Source organism: Oryctolagus cuniculus, chromosome 6 (genome assembly GCF_964237555.1).
Source record: "Oryctolagus cuniculus chromosome 6, mOryCun1.1, whole genome shotgun sequence".
Classification (NCBI taxonomy): Eukaryota; Metazoa; Chordata; class Mammalia; order Lagomorpha; family Leporidae; genus Oryctolagus; species Oryctolagus cuniculus.
In genome coordinates, this window is record NC_091437.1 from 104108395 (window position 1) to 104122921 (window position 14527).

Here is a 14527-nt window from a genome sequence, read left to right on the forward strand (position 1 = left end):
TGGCTATTTAAATGACATGTTAATGGATCTAAAGGGAGACATAGACTCCAATACAATAGTAACAGGCGACTTCAACACCCCATTTTCATCAATGGACAGATCAACTACACAGAAAACAGCAACAAGCCAACAGAGCTAATTGAGACTATGGACCAAATGGACTTAACTGATATATACAGAACTTTTCATCCTACAGTTGCAGAATACATATTCATTCTGAATGAAATTTTCTCTAGGATAAACCATATGGTAGGCCATGAAGGAAGTCTCAGTAAAATAAAAAAGAAAAAAAAAACTGAAATCATACCATGCATCTTCTCAGCACAGTGAACAGAAGCTGGAAATCAACAACTCAAAAATCTCTAGGAGTGTGCCAACGGTACATTGTAATAAGCTAAGCCTCCACCTATGGTGCCAACATGCACTATGGAAGCTGGTTCATGTCCCAGCTGCTCCTCTTCTGTTTTAGCTCTCTGCTGTGGCCTATAAAAGCGGTAAAAGATGGCCCAAGTGCTTGGTCCCCTGTATGCAGAAGCTCCTGGCTCCTGGTTTGGACTGGCCAACCTCTGGCCATTGCAGCCATTTGGGGAGTGAACCAGTAGATGGAAGACCTTTCCCTCTGTCTTTCCTTCTCTCTATCTATAACTGTACCTCTCAAATAAATAAATAAAATCTTAAAAAGAAAGGATGTCTAAAACATATGCAAAACACATGGAGACTGAATAGCATGCTCCAGAATGAACAGTGGGTCACAGAAGAAATCAAAAGGGAAATCAAGCAATTTCTGGAAATGAATGAAGATGACAATACATCTTATAGAAACATGGGATACAGCAAAAATAGTGTTAGGGAAATTTATAGCAATTGGTACCTACAGGAAGAAATGGGGAAGGTACCAAATAAACATGCTATCAATGCATTTCAAGGACCTAGAAAAACAACAAACCAAACAAAAAATTACTGGAAGGAAAGAAATAATTAAAATAGATAAGAAATAAAACATTAAAACCAAAAAACCATATGAAAGATCAGTGAAATGAAGTGCTGACTTTTTGAAAAAATAAGCAAAACTAATATACTATAGTCCCAATTAACCAAAAAAAAAAAAAAAAAAAAAAAAAAGAGGGAGAAGACTCAAATCAATAAAATCAGAGATGAAAAAGGAAATGTAACAACAGATACCACAGAAATAAAAAGAATCATCAGGAATTACTAAAAAGAGCTGTATACCAAAAAATTGAAAAACTTAGAAGAAATGGATAGTTTCCAGGACACATACAGTTTACCAAAATTGAGTCATGAAGACTGTCAAGGTCATGAAAAACAAGAAAATTCTAAGAAAGTATCACAGCCAAGAGGAACTTACAGGGACATAACAACTCAATTTAATGTGGATGGGAGGGAGCCTGGTATAGAATGAAGGGCATTAGGCAAAAACCAAGCAATCCTAATGCAACTTTAGACATTAGTTAATGGCCAATGTTTCCATATTGGATCACTGCCTGTAACAAAGATACTATACTAACATAAAATGCTAATAATATGGGAAATTGGGGATGAGATAAACAGATCTATTACCTACAATTTTTCACAACTTAAAACCTTTCTAAAAATATAGTCTAATAAGTAAAACAAAAAAAGGAGTCATGGCTTGATTATAATATCACAGTAAGAGATTTTGTGATAGCTGCAAAAACTGTAGTAGGGAACTATCTGTGATTTCTATTAGTGGCACATTCACAGGTGGTTCTAATATTATTGTAATTTGTTGCCTATATTTTACACTCAAAGGACATTTTAAATGCTAAATTTCAAATAGAGTTTGGTGAAACTAAAGATGCAATTTTCTCACCCAAATTCCATATTCCTTAATTCTATTTATAATCTCCCTTTTGATGCAGATTAAGAATTCCCTGGTCTATGCTACTGTTAATGGCCTTAATTTTATGAAAGCATGGTTCACAGAGATGGACTAGATCCTTCCAGATTCATAGAGTATACATTCTAAGGCCTCAGATACTGAGCTGTTTTTGGAACTGTTTTGGCTTCAGTACTCCCAGTTGTGGAATTGACTGAGGATGGGAACTTTCATTAAGCAAAGGTGCTTACCTAGCCTTTTGCAGATGGCTTGGATTTAATATGGATAATTCCAGTTGCAAGGCAAGTAAAAGGAGGGTACTCTACCCCTATAGAACTGATGGCAAAGAACCTCTCTAATTTGAACTGCCTCCACAACTGGGTAAAAAACTTTAGCTCAGCCACAAAAAGTGCAAGTCCTAGACTCTTTTCCTTAAACACCCAGCCCTCTATTGAAATGGTCAGTCATTTTGGAAAGAAGCAAAAGGAGGGAGGTGGGAAGGAGAGAGAAAGAACCACCTTGTTAATAATAGCTTGTGCCCAGTTAAGTAGGGCCGGAATGGGGTTGTATGCATAGGTGCTTATTTCTTTCCTAAGACAAATTCTTTGAGGAATATAAAACATAGCCTTCAGATAATGTGCACTCTGCATCTTGTTTTCCAAATGGTATAGCTGTCGCCATAGAAATCGGCCCAGTTAGGTGGCAGGAGGGGATTGGGGGCGAAAATGAGGAAGGGAGAGAAAAAGGTGTTGGGGGAATATTTGTCAGCTGATGCACTCCTGAACTGCAACAAAATCCTGGGCTGACCTCTCTCTCTGTTGCCTTGGATGCCTTCTCTGGTCGGACCCATTTCTCTAGTCCTATGGGGGATCCCCGTTCTGTTACGTAGGCTGCAGGGCGAGGGGTGCCAGCTTTCACCATTGTGAGCAGGTTGCCTGTGTGTTGCGAGTGTGTGTGTGTGCGTGCGCGCGCGCGCCCGCGTGTTGTGTTGGAGAGGAGGTGGAGCGCGCTACAAGGGGCTTAGAAAGATTGATTGCCAATCTAAAATATGTTCGGAGTATTTGTATGTTGATCTTAAAAGACAATCCCCGTTCTCAATTTAAGCAAAATGAACAATACTGATAAGGAAGATGTGGAGGGTGGGAAACCCACACAGGCGAATGGAGCTGTCCATGCAGCAGCAGTGACAGGGGAGCGCTTGGAGCAAGGACGCTATGCAGAGGGAAGTCTCTCTGGCTCTGCTCTCGCGGTCCACAATCCAGAGATACTGCATCTGTAAAAATATTAATAGAAAACAAACCTACAACCCGGACGGGCGGTGTGGGTCGTGGGCAGCCGCCAGGCTCCGTTCCCTGCGGCCAGGAGAGGTCCCTCTCCCCCCGCGGCTGGAGCTGAATGTGGTGATCCGGCCCGGGGCGGGGGATGACTTCATGCGACCGGAGCTGGGCGGCGGGAGCGGTAGCTGCAGCTGGCAGGTTGGGGTGGGGGCCCGCGGAGCTGACCACGCACACGGCCCCGCGCGGCTGGACTTCTGCCCGGGGCACCGGGCGCCCGGGACGTGCGCTGACTGGTTCCTGGGGAAGGTAAGCAGCCGGGCGGTTAACAGCTCCGGCCACACTGCGCGGTGCTTTCTGCTCCGATAATAATGGGGTTTGTAAAGGGTAGAAGGGGGACAGCCCTGCTGCATTCGGAGGTGGGAAAAGGAGCAACTACTAGGACTGAAATGTTAATCAGGCAAGTGCTGCAGATTGGAAGAGCGGGATTACCGGGCAAACAAAGAAGGCGTTCAGCCTCTGGACTCTTTAAAATAGGATCAACCATTTCAATGCCAGGTTTGCTTAGACACTGAAGGGAATTCAAGATACAAAATAATTTGAGTTGCACCGTTACCTTTCTGCCTGCTACCTGCACTTGACTATTTTCGAGCTTTGGAGCAGCAGGTCCCTAGCAACAGCCAGGAGTAATCTGAAATCTTCCCTCTCTGTTTCCCATGGTGCCGTCTCTTCCCAATTATCAGACTGGGTCTGTGCTCATCTCAATGTCAGAACACCTGCTTCAATACCGCACCTTTACAAAGAGTCTCTATGGAAGGAGAAACTTAGCTCCTGGAGTTCAGCTTCGCTGGAGCAGCACTTGACATCGCTTCTCCCTTCGCTTATCATCTTCTCTGTCAATGTTTTCATTGATCTTTTTCCGAAGTGGCCTTCAACAGGCCAACTTTTGTCGGCTCCTATCCACCGCCTCATTCCATGACTGATTTTGTCAAGGACCTAGAAAGGGCATTGCCTCAGGAAGTGTTTCCTTTTCCGTTTTCTGTCTAGGTACTGTTACCTGTGTCCTTCTCCCAAACAGCTGGGATGAAATAGCCTGCTTTCAGCACAGCACCGCTATGCTTTCCTACAGCTCTCTTCATTGTAGACCCTGTAGCCACCAGTTTATTGGGGTGTGAAGGATGCTTCCTAAGTACAAATATAGGTAGAAGTAAAAAAGGTGAATGACAGTCTATCCAGTTTCTCTTGATGCTTTTTGTTTGTTTGTTTGGTGGTGAGACAACCAGCTGTTAGGATCTAGGGCGAGTCCTTCCCAAAAAGCAAGCAGCGTGGTTGCCCTAGTGTTCCCCACTAACCTCAAAAGACTTTCCCAGGAGGCTTTCTCTAAAGGTATTAGAAAACCAATGGGACTGCCCAGTCTAAGCCTTAGGTTACTTGAGCATCCTGAAGTTTGTCTCTCCATTTGCAATCCACTTGCCCTAGGATTTACCCCCAGAGACCCCTTGCCACTGAGTTCTGTCCCTATCCTTGTTGCCTCCTAGGGATGTACATTTGAATAATATGCTGTGAAATGGTTAAGATGGCTGTTACGAGGATTGCAAATATGCCACTTCACTAACAGAGAACAGTTGCAGTGAGCCAGATTGTGAGATGTCTGTGTGCCAATAGTCTATTGAAAAGGAGATCTGTTATCTTTAAACTTGCAATTAGAGAGACAGTCTGACTCAAGAGCCATGCGATTTTATTTTAGCCAATTAGAATAGAGAATCAATGAGAAGAACCAGAGTTTATAGCCATAAAATTTACCTCTCCTTACCTTCCCTTTTCAATATTGCTTTTAGACAAAGACACTGGTTTTGAAAAATCATTTTAATTCTGTTCTACACTATTATTCCTTTTCTGATGACAAATTCTCTTTTTATAAAAGACACCTTAAAGAGATTGGAATTTTCTTTGTTGGCACCTTCAGTGTAGGAGATGGAGGAAGCAAAGCCCACGACACAGTGGCCTACTCTGGGAACTGACTACGGGGATCTTGAGCCAAGTTTTGTCTGTTGTTTTGATTTGGTTTGTTTGTTGGCATTATTATATGTTGGACATGATTTGGATTTAAAATACTACATTTTCAAGATTCTCTAATTTTGGTTCAGGCACATCAACAGGAAGTCACAAAGCACAATATCAACAGCAAAATCTGCTACTCTACCACCATTCTTTTCTGGTATAAAATAACCTTAAAAATCATTATTCTGAAGAATTAGTACTGACAAATATTAATACATTTTATGTTATATATATATTATATTCTGAAAAAATTAGCCCAAGGTGTATAAAATACAGGTTAATCCCAGAAGTACAATGAATATTTCCATAGTATTAAGAGTCATCCTTCTGTATAAGAGAAGTGCATGAAAATATCCTAATAATGGTTAGAAATTCAAAATGTCTATTACATGGTTTCTGAAAAAAATTAATTTCTAGGCAAGAAAAGGAGTCAGGATCAGGAGACTGGTGTTGTCTAAGCTGTTCTAATACTTGCTAAGGATTTTACAGGTGACATTGACCCACCAAGTCTACAGATTAGAATTGGAGAAAACTCATTGACAAGAAAAAACACAAGTTTGAAAATTCAGTATGCATTTTGGGACAACCAAGGGAGACAACTAAATTTTAAGAGAATTCTGACTTTGGACCTTGTTGTGATTAAACAATTTCAAAAATCAGGAACATTTTTCTAAAGTCAGAGCCAGAAGCAGAAATAGAGGTATGATTTTATGACTGAAATTGATTTATGACTTTATTTCCTTTCATTTAAATGCTTCCCAAGGAAAGAAAAAATTAATCGACTAGTATTCAGAAATAAAGGAGGAATGAAAAATGGAGTAATGTGCCTGATTAGATGCTAAATGAACTCAGGCACTTCCCTAGGTTTGACAAGGTAGACTTGAAGCCTATCTACTGCTTTCCAATCACATTAACAAAACAAAACAAAACAAAACAAAAAATTTGTGTCTCACAGGCAATGAATGTTATCAGCAACTGAGGGAATACAAATTTAGGAGTCAAGGTTGTGTTATCATTACAAAGGAGCATTTTCTGGCTGCATTATTGTTATTAGCTACAATTGAAATAGTCTTATCTTGAGATATTGAAAAGTGGAAAATAAAACATAAACGGGAATAATAAGGATACAGAAAAAATTACACTGATAATCAACCAGTACTTCCACTGAGAATGGGTAGAAAAATGTTCTATTTTGAAAGATGCCAGTGAATACTTAATTGACAGATTTCTATTCATTATGTCTTTGTTTATAAGTTTTCAACTATGTTCTTTTTTGTTAATATTTGTGTTTAAAATATTAATAATAAGTAATACATACCATGCACTGTGATATCTTTTGATACCACTACTCACTAATCTCCTTAAGATAAGTCATGCACAGCCCAATTAACTGGTCTTTATTTCCAAATCGTGCCTCATGATGTCCTACCCGTATATCTACATTTGTCCTTTGGCCCAGTCTTTGTGTTGAAACATCAGACATTGCCTCAGACATGAATCCTTCCCTCTACCCATTTTCCTTTCCTGGTCAGACGTGTTTTTTTCCCTGGTCTAAATAACTGTAGTACTTTTTATCTTTGTTTATCCTTTCATGTGGACATGGTTTGTCTGTTCTTCTAGCTTAGCCCTTGAGAACAGGGTCTAGGATGCACAAATTTTATTACCTTCAACTCATAATATAGTGCTGGCTACATGTAACTGTAGTAGGTGTTCAGCTATTTGATTTTAATGAAGAAATGAGTTAGTCCACAAGTATTTACCCACTTAACAAATTAGGCTTCCTTTTTTTTTTTTAAGATTTTATTTATTTGACAGGTAGAGTTACAGTGAGAGAGAGAGAGAGAGGTCATCCTTCTGTTGGTTCACTCTCCAAATGGCCACAATGGCCAGAGCTGCACCGATCTGAAGCCAGGAGCCAGGAGCTTCTTCCTGGTCTCCCATGCAGGTGCAGGGGCCCAAGCACTTGGGCCATCTTCTACTGCTATCCCAGGCCACAGCAGAGAGCTGGACTGGAAGAAGAGCAGCCGGGACAAGAACCGGCGCCCATACATGATGCCGGCACCACAGGCGGAGGATTAACCTCTGTGCACCAAGGCACCGGCCCCAACAAATTAGGCTTTCAACATATGTGCAAGTACTAATTTACTTTAAGTGCCCTTTTATAGTACTAAATAGTAATATACTCTCAAATTACCATATTCATTAAAAAGACATTAATGGACATACTTGACCTTAAATGTGTAGTAAATCACATATATTAACAGCATGGCAAGCATAACAAAAATTTAAAGACATGGTACCTATTTTCAGAATGCTGCATTCTAAGCAAGATAAGCATCTTACATCTATAAGCACTTAGGCTGTTTCAAGGCACTCTATTAGTGACTTTCAACTGTGTTATCTAATTTAGTGCTTCTGCTATATGCTAATTTCACATTGAGAAAGCTTAGCTTCTGAGATGTCATTCAAATGACAGAAACTAAATGGCAGAGATTTTTTCCACATTACAATGATGCTCTTTGAAGTTTAATAGACTGAAGGAAAGCACTATAAAAACATAATGCCAGATGCATCAGAGTACTTTAAAATTGTTTTGTGATTAATCTTTCTGGAGATTTTCAAACTTTTGGGTGTTAATGTAAATTCCTTTGATAATTCAACAAACCATGCATTCTCTCACCAAATACACACACACACACACACACAATTTTGTACACAATTGTAGATGTTTAAGATCCACTAAAGCCCTTTTTAGGGAACAGTTAAAATTATCTTTTTGGGAACTACTCTGACAATAAATGTATCTTTTATTAGCCTATACTTGATGTGAGGTTCTTCTTTCTAGTACTTGATGTGAAGTTCCTCTATTCTCTTTGCTGAAGTGAGAGCCCTTCACTCACAATGGCAAAAAGACTTCTGAGATGACTAGAAAGCAAGTGCTAGAAAGAAGGGTGACTGAACATTACACAGCCCAAATGACATATTTAGGGTTTCCCAATTAAAACTATTTTTTTACAAAAAAATAGTTCTCAGACTTAGAGTATTATGGTGCCAAATTGGTAGAATATTGCCAGTGGTGATTACTTTACACCACTTTGAAATATATTCATTTCTTTTGGGATGGCCTTAGTCTTATGTCAAAGTTACTGTTTCTTTCTTGTTTATTGGTGTCTGCAGTAATAAGGATGTCATGTTCATCTCTCTATTCTAAAACAATTACCAGCCTAAAACAGACACGAATCCTCTTTGCTGCAAAAAAATGTAACAGAACTCTTAGATATTTATGGATACTGGTAATAGCTACAAGGTTCCTGGTGATTCAAACAGGTGTGACATGAACAACATTGCTCTAGAAAAAACAGAGGTAGAGAGATAGAAAACTCCAGAGGATGACCTAAATTGTTGATTTTTTTACATTCTAAAAGTTCACTTTTTTTGTACCCAGAATATGATAAGAGTATAAAATCCTAAACTAAATGAAATGTTGTGGGAAACTTCATAATATGCCCAATGTAAGGTAAATTTGTAGTTTATTTTATAGTGCATAACTTTAAAAATTTTATTGTGGTAAAATAATAGTCATGGTACAGAGCTTACCATTTTATCTATTTTTAAATGTATAATTCTCTGGTTTTAAATATATGCATAATTTAGTGCAACAATAACTACTACCAATTTGCAAAATTTTCTCTTCTTCCCAAATAGAAACTCTGTACCCACTAAAGCAATCACCTTTTGTGCACTATGCCTCTCAACCCTTCCTAGTAAACTCTATTATATTTCCTGTACCTATGAATTTGCCTGTACCAGATAGCTCATATAGGTATAATCATATAATATTTGTCATTTTGTGTCTAGTTTCTTTTACTAAAGATAATGCTTTGAAATTTCAGCAATATTGTAGTATGTACGATTTGCATTCCTTTTGAAGGAATACTATTTTATTCTATGTATGTGAGATTCTTAGTTGCAAAAGAATTTTAGTATATTGTCATTATATTAAATATATATAGTATGTAACACTACCATATTATGTTTAATAGACGTTAATCATGTGTACAGTGAATGTACTATCATTTATTCCGTCAAGATTTTGATAAATATTAATTTCAAAATTGTTTGGTGTCTTCAAGATATGTATAATGGACACAGTGGTACATATGTCTTTATAAGTTGGTGCTTGGACTTTTAAAATTATGATTATTGTTGGAGAAGCACAGAGAGAGAGAGAGAGAGAGAGAGAGAGAAAGCTCCCCAAATGCCCACAAGAGCAGGGACTGGGTCAGGTGAAAGTCAGGGGCTGAGAACTCAATCCATGTTAACCCTCATGGATGGCAGGAATTCAATTACCTCAGCAATTGCTGCTATCTCCCAGGGTTCATATTAGCAGGCATATTAGCAAGGTTCATATTAGCAGGTGAAATGGGGAGACAGAATAAGGACTTAGAACCCGGGTATTCTGATGTGTGATTCAGGTTTCTTAACCAGTATCTTTTTTTTATAATTTTTATTTTATTTTTTGACAGGCAGAGTGGACAGTGAGAGAGAGAGACAGAGAGAAAGGTCTTCCTTTTGCTGTTGGTTCACCCTCCAATTGCCACCACAGCCGGCGCGTTGCGGCCAGCGCACCACGCTGATCCGATGGCAGGAGCCGGGTACTTATCCTGGTCTCCCGTGGGGTGCAGGGCCCAAATACTTGGGCCATCCTCCACTGCACTCCCTGGCCACAGCAGAGAGCTGGCTTTTAACCAGTATCTTAACTTCTAGGCCAAACACCCACCCTGGTGCTTTTACTTTTGGAAAGATGGTGGGAGAGGTATAGAGTGGTATTGTGGATCAAAGATTATACTCAAAAAATTATAATGTGAATATATATTGACCATAAAAATCATAACCATCAATAGATAATATTTCTGTATGTTATGAAATCATTTCAAACCATCTTAAAATTGAATGCAAGTAATATAAGGACATTCATTTAACAAAACATGAGCAAGGAAAAATTCTCGCCTTTTTCCATTTCAAATTCATGGAGGATATCATACACAAGTATTGAAAGATCTCCAGTCTCTTAATCACACATTTTATCATTTCAAAAAATTACTAATTGCATCATGGATGTCAGTTAATACTTTTAACAACAATGCAGAAAAGTGAAGACATCAACATTTTTATTGTTTTTGTTGTTTAAATTCTAGAAATAGGACATTTGTACTTAGTCTAATCCAACATTTGGTCAACATTTAGTTCAAATATATGTACCTGAATTATGGTAAACATTCTATTTCATATTTTTTCTTTTTCTGTAGTGCATTCTTTTTAATTAGTATCCTGAAACAGAATCATTAAACCTTAATAATGAGTATCTTATTTAAGCTAAACTACAGAGCATTTGGACAGAATTAGTAAGACTTTAAAGTGCTCCAAACACTGTCCCGATTACATTGTCCAAGAGAGGAGAAACAGAAGACTTGCTGGAGGTTGCATCATGTTTTACTTGAATTAGACATAAGCATGCTAAAAGGGCAAGGATGAAGTAATATGTACTATGACATATATTTTAAAAGCTACTTCAAACTGAAGGGTTGCTAGAACATATGTTTAAGTGGATCAACAGAGTCCACAATACACCTGACCCTAGACATGTCACAGCAATATTTTAAGGTGTGCTTTTCCTTTGGTTTACCAGCTGAAAAGAATTATCGGCTGGCCCCGCGGCTCAATAGGCTAATCCTCCGCCTGTGGCGCCAGCATACCAGGTTCTAGTCCCGGTCAGGGCGCCGGATTCTGTCCCGGTTGCCCCTCTTCCAGGCCAGCTCTCTGCTGTGGCCCGGGAAGGCAGCGGGGGATGGTCCAAGTGCTTGAGCCCTGCACCCCATGGGAGACCAGGATAAGCACCTGGCTCCTGCCTTCGGATCAGTGCAGTATGCCAGCCGCAGCGCGCCAGCCGTGGCGGCCATTGGAAGGTGAACCAACAGCAAAGGAAGACCTTTCTCTCTGTCTCTCTCTCTCTCACTATCCACTCTGCCTGTCAAAAAAAAGAAAAAAAAGAATTATTATTAAACATTTCACTCTCTTTTTAAAGACTTATTTATTTATTTATTTGAAAGGCAAAGTTACAGAGAAGCAGAGAGAGAGAGAGAGAGAGAGAGATCTTCCCATCCACTGGTTCACTCCCCAAATGGCCGCAACGGCCTGAGCTGAAGCCAGGAGCCAGGAGCTTCTCCAGGGTCTCCCATGAAGATGCAGGGGCCCAAGGACTTGGACCATCTTCTACTGCTTTCCCAGGCCATAGCAAAGAGCTACATCAGAAGTGGAGCAGCCAGGACTTGAACTAGCGCCCATACTGAATGCCAGCACTGCAGACAATGGCTTTTCTGGTTATGCCACAGTGCTGGCCCCTAAACATTTCTCTTATTCTTTACAATTGTCTTTAATGCTGTCTAGTTAAACCTTCTTTGCAAAGAAGACTTTATAAACCGACACTCTGACTTTTGTCTGAATAAACAACAACTTAACAAATACTCATAGAAAAAGTTGCAATATCTTTAATTCTATTGCTTCCTCTCCTCTCTATGATTTTACATGCTCAGATTTTCTGAAAATTAAAGTCCAGTGAAAACAGCCAGGCTGTTAATACCCTCTATGCATTTTAAAACATTACTTGTTAGGACTTGCAGAAATCACATTGAATCTGTATTGGCAGGGGCCTAATGTAATTACTGCAGATGATCTGTCAGTCTCACCCAAATTCAAATTCATATTTAAAGTCCAGCAAATATTAAAAAGTAACTATAGTAATAGGGAGTACTACAGAAAAATTTCATGGGGAAATGGGATCAAAAGAAAAGTCTAGGGCCAGCGCTGTGGCACAGCGGCTTATGCCATGGCCTGAAGCACTGGCATCCATATGGGGTGCTGCTCTATTTCCTCCTGTCCAGCTCTCTGCTGTGGCCTGGGAAAGCAGTGGAAGATGGCCCAAGTCCTTGGGCCACTGCACCCATGTGGGAGACCCAGAGGAAGTTCCTGGCTCCTGGCTTCAGATCAGCGCAGCTCCGGTCGTTGAAGCCAATTAGGGAGTGAACCACCGGCTGGAAGACCTCTCGCTCGCTCTCTCTCTCTGCCTCTCCTCTCTCTGTGTAACTCTGACTTTCAAATAAATAAATAAATAAATAAATCTTTTTTTTTTTAAAGAACAGTCTATTTTGGTGTAAAGAAAATGATAACCATGCATAATTTTTTCTAATATATATTCTCCTCAACTGTAGGAATATTCTTATTTATTTGAAAAACACAGAGGGAGCAAGGAGGTGGGGGGAGGGAAGGGTGGGTGACATACAGAGAGAGAGAGAGAGAGAGAGAGAGAGAATCTCTCACATCCGCTGGTTCACTCTCCAAATGTCCACAACAGCCAGGATGAAGCCAGGCTAAAGCTGAGAACTGCAAACTTAATTCAGGTTTCCCATGTGGGTGACAGCAACGCATGTACTGGAGCTCTCATTCACTGCCTCCTAGGTTGTGCATTAACAGGAAGTGGGAATCCAATACAGGATGCGAGCATCGCAAGTGAACTTGTTGCTATGGCAACACCTAATTTCCAAGAATATTTTGAAGACCTCTCAGATATCAAAATTTCAGAAAAAAGATTAGATTTGTATGTATATGTAGACATATATATATATATATATAAAAGGTCTGTTCACTAGAGAATAAAGCATTTCATGAAGGATTCTGAAAAGACTTAATGGTAGGGCTGGCACTGTGGCAAAGGCCATTTGGGAAGTGAACCACTAGATGGAAGACCTCTCTCTCTGTCTCTCCTTCTCTCTTGTAACTCTGACTTTCAAATAAATAAATAAATCTCTAAAAAACAAAGACTTAGGGCTTTTTTAAAGTACTATACACAAAAACAAACTGTGACAAATCATTGCAATCTAGATTTAATTTCTCACAGAGTTCATAAGGAAGTGAGTAGTTCTTGGGGAAAGTGCCTTCATCAAATTTGTGCTTTATACACTGAGCCAATCTGAGATGGAAAATGGAGCTGGTATTTTTAACTATTTGGTGCTTACTCATATTTATTAAGATTACCTATGATCAGTACTGAAGAGTATTGTGATAAATAAAAATGTACCTACTGAGAGTCTCCATTGATAATGCTTAACTGAGACATAAGTGATAATCCCATAGAAAAGAAATTTAAGTGATATTTCTTTCATCCTCTCCATATTAGAAAGCTACTCAGTATTGTAAAGCAAGGAAGGAGCTTTGAATGCATTTGATATACTTCATAAATACATTTGATATGCTGTATAAATGTTAAGATCCCTAGTGAATTTATGAGATAACTATGGTAATCACTCAAAAAATGTAAACTGGTATTATTTTGATGCAAAAATTCAAGAGCATAAAAATATGTTGAACAGCTAAATTGATTAATATTTATTTTTGAAAACTGTCTTGATACAAAATAATTGATATTTTATATAAATTCATTATATTTTCTGTATGCACAATGGGATGAATTATGAATTTGACAATGTTCTTCCCTGTTTCTTTTCAAACATACTATTTCCCTCTGAGGTTTTATAAATTTTAAAATTTAAAAATTTTATAATTCCCAGTGGGAATTAGAGATGATATCCATTAAAGTTTGAGATGTATCTAGTAAGCAGTTCACACAACCATGCACAGAAAACCCAGGATAGGAAAACACGACTTTCCTATTCTTTCTTCAACTATAACAGATTTGAATTCAGAAAATTCAAAATGCAAGATACACATTTTAATAATAAAATGTTATTCAGAAGTTCTTTTATCTCTGTCTTTTTCAATCTTATTAATTGTGAAGAACACAATCGTAGCGGAAGTAAAATCTCAGTAAGTTCCATCTGTATATAGGTTTGAGCTACTAGACATACAACATCTTCATGGGACTGTGTGAAGTCAATAATTCACCATAAATATTAAATCTGACACTAGAGAAGTCATTGTATAAAAGGATGAAATTTGTTATCTTAGTTATCTCAGAAAAATGAAAATCACTAACTAGTTCCAGCAAAATGTTTAAATATTTAAATTACTCCTTCTAATAAAGATAATATAAAGTGAAATAAAATGGCATTATAGTGTCATGAAAGCAATTAGATCGATCTCAAAATGTCTGACTATGAAATTAATGTTTTTTTATCACATTGGTGGTAATTTTGTTCTCAGAGTTCTCAGGCATCCTTTGGTTATTTTCAAAACCAGTCCACAAGCTGTAAACATTATATTCAAAGTATGCTGATCACTGGGCCACCCCCTTCTCTTTCTGTGTTTATTATTAGTTTTC

General features: G+C 38.6%; 1 protein-coding gene across 3 annotated transcripts in view; it reads left to right on the forward strand.

Annotated features, from left to right (window-relative positions):
- The first annotated feature begins 3050 nt into the window (after window positions 1-3050).
- PKIA (cAMP-dependent protein kinase inhibitor alpha) overlaps window positions 3051-14527 on the forward strand; it is a 95264-nt gene continuing 83787 nt past the window's right edge. The window contains exon 1 of one of the 3 annotated variants that reach the window (XM_017341410.3): window positions 3051-3441. In XM_017341410.3, the coding sequence (XP_017196899.1) occupies window positions 3073-3441 (369 nt within the window). In that variant the 5' untranslated portion in view covers window positions 3051-3072. The remainder of the gene's footprint in view (window positions 3442-14527) is intronic. The other 2 variants (XM_070075254.1, XM_008255683.4) reach the window with 2 other exon arrangements.